General features: G+C 51.4%; 1 protein-coding gene across 1 annotated transcript; it reads right to left on the minus strand.

The window, feature by feature from the left end:
* Nucleotides 1-1,413: 1,413 nt before the first annotated feature.
* LOC122392439 (cuticle protein 19.8-like) lies at nucleotides 1,414-4,757 on the minus strand. Its single transcript, XM_043387269.1, has 3 exons — nucleotides 4,683-4,757; nucleotides 3,110-3,508; nucleotides 1,414-2,739 (listed from the first exon to the last, which is right to left on the minus strand). Exons 1-3 carry the CDS (start codon nucleotides 4,686-4,688, stop codon nucleotides 2,032-2,034), a joined length of 1,113 nt encoding a protein of 370 aa, XP_043243204.1. The 5' UTR covers nucleotides 4,689-4,757; the 3' UTR covers nucleotides 1,414-2,031.
* Between the last annotated feature and the right edge of the window lie 1,243 nt (nucleotides 4,758-6,000).

The following is a 6,000-nucleotide window of genomic DNA, read 5'->3' on the forward strand; positions in this document are numbered from 1 at the left end:
CTTATCCGAAGCCGTGCTTCGATGAGTCCTAGCCAGGGATGCGGAGCCGGAGCCGGAGCCGGAGCCGCCGGAGCCGGCATGTTTTGCCCGGAGCCGGAGCCGGAGCCGGAGCCGTGAAACAATAAAGCCCGGAGCCGGAGCCGGAGCCGTCAAAAAAGGGGGCGACTGCCGACTCCGGCTCCTTTTCTTAAGAGGAAACAATTATTTACCTAGTCCGGTTTGACAGTACAAGGCGTAAAACAATGTGGTATTCAAAATAGCCTTGTTATACAAATACAGAAGCAACGTGTACCAATCCCATCGCCTTTTTTCTTCCACCCGTATTTAATTGATCGCATAGGGGATGTACTGAGTAGAAGCCGGAGCCGGAGCCGCCGGAGCCGGATCATTTTACTCGGAGCCGGAGCCGGAGTCGGAGCCGCCATGACATTTCACCCGGAGCCGGAGCCGGAGCCGGAGCCGATTTTTTTCTCCCGAGCCGGAGCCGGAGCCGTCTGAAATTTCCACGGCTCCGCATCCCTGGTCCTAGCACCTCTAGCTGGGCATCGGTTCTGATGCTGCCATCTACGCGTCGTGGTCCTAAACTTGTCGAGCGGCCGCTAGAACAGTTCACCAGCCATGTTTTACTGCACAGGGGAACGATTGCCTGATGCAATGGCTTGTGATTTAACCAAATGTGATCACAAACGTTACCAACTCATCAGTACTAATTAGCTGGCGACTTGCTTCATGTATTATCGAGCACACAATTTTCATAGATCCAGGGCGACGATGCAGTGAGATACCTGTTTTGCTGGCTTTTGTGGCCTGCACGTATGTCCACCGCCCACCCAGCTCGTCCACTGACTTGTTCCAGTGATGAGCCATAATGTGGGAACTGAGCCACTTCTGCCGCTCGGCCGCTCGGCCACGCCGTACTGAAGGCGTGGTCAGCGACTCTAAACGGCAGAGTTTCGCCAGCGAGATGAGAGCTCCACTCGTGGGTAACTGGTCGGTGAGGGCCGGATTTGTTCGTGGGTGGTTATCGATCGCTGGCTAATAAAGCTTTTCTTTTTGTGCCAATGTGTGGGTGAATAGAGTCTAGATTGACGAAGTAAGAAACCTTTATTCTATAGGCTTATCGTAAGTGAATGATCTGCATCCTGACAATTATGATAATTATGCAATTATTCTGGAGATAGTTGTGTGCTGTTCAAATGTGTACCTAATTGAGCAGTGAGCACGATTACTCAGCGCGGTATTTGGGCATTGGTAGCAGGCGAAATGCATCGTTGTTGAGCTTATGAGCCTCACGTCTACGCGCTGAAGTTTTGTCAGTTCCGAGTGATTAGCCCTTTTCACGGGTCTTCCCGCAGTGCAGATGTATTTCATTTCGTTTTGAAATCTTAGAGCGTCATAAAAAGTATCTTGCTACGATTTGGCAAAATTGCGCCCAGTTTCGGACCGTGTATTTTGACTAGACAACATATACATACAAGCACACATCTTTTGTCACCGATGCCACTCAGTGACGACACATACATTGGACGGATTTGGCTCAGACTCGTAGATTAAATTGATGCTCCCTGTCAGCACACGGCGGGAATAGCACAATCATGGCGCTACATTCGGCACTTTCACACTTTAAATATAATAAATATGTTAGAAGTTTCCTCAGTTATCACATGAGAGAGTCCACGTCTTCGCACTACCTCTCAGGCATGACGAGCTATGGGCTGCCTTGCAAGACTTTCATCCTTCAATGACCAAACAATGAAGATGCTTACAGCCTGCTCTGAGCTAGGCAAGCTTTTCACAGATCATGTCAGCAATTCAAGCGACCATTTTAAGTGAGCGTTGAACATTAAGTCTGGGATTTGAGGGGCAGCGGTCACTTTTCTTGTGGGAGGCGACTTGAGCAGTATGACAGCTTTACGGTGCTGCTACTTGGGCTGAGGAGGCCGTTCAGCAACCTGAACGGTCTCAAACCAGCAGCTACTCTGGCTGTCTCAAAGGGGAAGAGGGTGAGAGACCACTTTCAGGTGTTTTTCTCTAGTAGGAGACGGGAGCGCCATACTCCTGGCTCAGACCACCCGTCGTCTTGTACGCGGGGTACCCCTGGTTGCTGGGAGTCTTATACTCTGGGTAGGCAGCTCGCGCAGGGGCCGCCGGCGGTGCGCCGTACTCGTCAGAGGGCAGCGCCGGCGCGGCGGTAGATGGCGCTGCGGTCGGCTGCTGCGAGTAGCCGCCGCTAGGGGCGCTGTAGCCGCGCGGGGCGGCCGGCTGGGGGCGCGGCGAGTAGGTCTGCGGCCGCTGGTAGCCGCCCTGCTGGGGGTAGCTGGCCGGCGCGGCTGACGTCGGCTGCGGCGAGTAGCTGCGCTGCGGGGCGGCGGTGGTGCGCGGCGCATAGCTGGGCTGCGGTTTCGCGGTGGCGGGGGCTGGCGCGCGCGGAGCGTAGGTGCGCTGGGGCTTGGCGGTGGTGCTGGGGGCGTACTGGGGCGCCGGCGCCGCGGCGGCCGGCTGAGCGCGCTGGTATCCTCCCTCGGGAGCCGCCGGGTACTGGGCCTCGCCCTCGTAGGTCACGGTGGCCACGAAGCCGCCGTCTCCGTTGACCGTGTAGGTGACGGTCTGTACGCGGCCGTCCGGCAGCGCCACTGAGTAGGAGCCCTCGGTGTTGTCTCCGTCCCGACTCTCACGGTGGCTGTACTGGTTCTCGTCCTCGTTCACCGACCAGTCGAACGAGTACTTGACCGGGCCGCTCTGCCGGAGGAAGAGACACGAAATGAGACGCGGAAGTGGGTGGTGGAGATGAGAGATGAGACGCGGAAGTGACAAGTTACGTGAGGCGGGAAGACTGCGAGATTGGAGATACGACGGTAGTAAGAAAAGATGATATGCGAGATTTAAACGAGGGATTCTTTAATCACCGGGAAGTCGTCCTATGTGCATGAGTCCGCTATGTATGTTGTGAATCAGTATGAAAAAATATGAATGCGGTAATTGTTTTTCTCAATATTTACAGCAATGTGATTTTTTTTTTACTGCATAACGGTAGTTGAATTGGTCGTTTTTCGCATATTATTCCTGAAGGACAATGGCGTTTGTCGTTTGATATAAAAAGTAATCTGACCTCCTCGGCGCTGTAGCCGCCGGCTGGGGCAGGAGCCGGAGCCGGGCTGTAGCCGCCGGCTGGGGCAGGAGTCGGAGCCGGGCTGTAGCGGTTTTCGGCGGCCGGGGCAGCGGAGGCAGGGGCCGGGCTGTAGCGGTTGGCGGGGGCGGGGGCGGCTGTAGGTGCATAGCGGTTAGCGGGGGCGGCGGTAGGCGCATAGCGGTTAGCGGGGGCAGGAGCGGGGGCGGCGGTGGGTGCGTAGCGGTTGGCGGGGGCGGGGGCGGCACGCGCGCCGTAGCGGTTGGACGGAGCCGGGGCGGGGGCGGGGGCGGCGGTGGGGGCGTATCGGTTGGCCGGCGCAGGTGATGAGGCGTAGTACTGGGCGGATGCCACCGCCGCCACAGCCAAAACGATAAAGACCTGTGGGAAAAAGTGTCACATTTAATGTTAGCCATTGTCATCCACGACGCAATAAGACGGGTTAATGTTTATTGGTACATTTGGGTGTCGCCGTTCGGTCATGGTCGTTAATGCTTGCGTATGTGTTTAACCGTGGTAACCCTTGTAGGTATTTTCTCGTTTGTCGCAATACTCCTGCAGTTTACCCGTGTGAAAATGAGCTCATTTCTTCAGGCACACCTCCCTACCTATATAGCGCAATGTGAAGGGTGAACGCCTACCACGTTTCTACATTTTGCGTTACTCATCACATTGAATGTCTTGTTGGCATTTTACATTCCGTTTTATGTCTTTTCGGCATTTTATTTTGGCTTAGTTTGGTCTTTAATGATTACCATAACATCGTCCGAAAGGTAACGACAAACTGAATGAAGCCACTCAATATTTTTGTGCGACGCGAGTTTAGACTAACGTCTTTTTTGGCCTAGCATATGATATGATACAAAGTAGCCATTAGTTAGGTGTGTATTGCAATGCAATACCATCGGAAAGGAAAGAATAGTGAACAGGGAACCACAAAATCCTTAAAAGCAATAATGCTATAGCATGGCCAGTAAGATATTTGCGGAGAGAAAAATTATACAATGATTACCACAAAATGAATCATGTCTCGTTTATCAAGTTTTTTCATCATTTTCTTTTATTTGCTTAGAATCAAAAGGGAAAGAAGCCCAATTATTAGGGATTGTTTCCGCCGTGCAGTCTGAACCGATGGCTAACATATACAAGATCTAGGTGTTGTAATTGTTAACAAGTGTTTTGATTGTTGTTCAAAGTAAAAAGTTTATAGATATTGTGCGACCAATGCAAATGAAGCAACGTCTGCATTTATTTACGTCAACCATCGAGCAACATTGGGAACTGCAGACACATTTGCTTTACAATGGTGATGAGCTCCTTTGTTGTTTGTCTGCTAATTGAACAATTACCTAATTAATTTGCTGCTAGATTGATGGATCATAAATTTATATGTTACCGAACTCTGACTGATTGATTGATTGATTTGTTTATTTATTCGATTGTTGATTGGATACTTGGTGAAATGATGATTGAATAATGGATATTTGGTCTGTTTGATGATGCGGGGTATTCAAACGCCATTAAAATCAAATCACCTGTCTCCACTGTGCCGTACCTTCATATTGGCGGCTCCTGTGTGCCGCTGAGGAGTAGGTATGTGCTGCTGTACCACCTCACTCACAGTCCACTGATGCCCTCCAGTCGGCACCCACCAGTTATATACCGCCATTCCCATGGAACCCCGACCGACCGGGGGCGACGATTTTCCCCCAAACTTCGCAACGTTGCTCAGACGGCCGCCATTAGTGGGGCCAAGTGAGCGTAGCGCGCGGCCTTGCCTTGCGTAAACTGGGGCGTATCCCTGTGAACGACTCATAGCGGCCGGCGCGACGGCCGGCCGGGCACCGTGGTTTTCATGGGATCCGCCGTGGGACAGTCACCTGGACGGACGGACGACGGTTTGCGGCGCACCTGGAGTGGGCACTCGAGGCGCCCGCGGCGGTGCCAAACACGTGCTGCTACCGTGCATGCGATGGGGTGTTGCTCCAGGGGACGATGGTGCCGGAAAGATGATGGTTGCATGGTGTTTAGATGAGAGCGTGTTATTGATGAGAGCTGTGTGCCAGGTCTGAGGTGAGATGATTAGAGAGCTAAAGCAGTCGTAAATATAGGTATATGCTTGATATTATTAACCCCATGCCGTTTCGCGTTATTCGCAAAGGAGTTACTACGGGGCCGTGCTTGAATACCCGCTCATGAAAGTCTCAAGCTGTTCCGTAAATACAACTCCGCACAATGAAGCAAGGGCTGCCTTGGTTGTCGGACCTTCAGCGATAGCTCATGCATGATAGTGTGATGAATTCTATCTTCTCTATTTATTTCACTTGAGTGCCCTTGAAATAGCGAGGTCACCAGCTTTTCAGGCAACTGACAGCGGCTATTTAGCCGGCAATTTCAGTGACTATTTTAGCATCAATTGCGCTATTGAGGAAGCTTAAATTCATAGCTATAGGCACATGCACGAATTCTGCTTCAAAGGGAATGTTGCATAGCCGCTAGATAAACGGCTAATGTAACTATCAAATATTTTATATGATCAAATAGTGCCAAATGGAAGTGGTTTCGGAGGCAAGTGGGCTCTTTCAATCAGCATTGCAAAGCCATATGTGTGAATGAGTGTCACGGATGTCAAGGAAATGTGGCCACTTGAATGCCAGCCATTCGCCTGAGAGGACCCTGAAGGCCTGAAGTCTGAATGACAATTACGTTTCCATTGATGTGTACGAATGTTCAGTGTACATTTATGCATACGGTGTCGAAGTATCATTCTTTATTTAGGTGTCATGGTTGATCATGGTTGGTTGATTTGTACTGTGTTATTTACGTTGTAAAACTGAGTATATTTCTGGATCTCCTGATGCGACAGTAGTAAG

The sequence above is a fragment of the Amphibalanus amphitrite genome, unplaced genomic scaffold (assembly GCF_019059575.1).
Source record: "Amphibalanus amphitrite isolate SeventyFive unplaced genomic scaffold, NRLGWU_Aamphi_draft 000486F_arrow, whole genome shotgun sequence".
In the NCBI taxonomy this organism is placed as follows: Eukaryota; Metazoa; Arthropoda; class Thecostraca; order Balanomorpha; family Balanidae; genus Amphibalanus; species Amphibalanus amphitrite.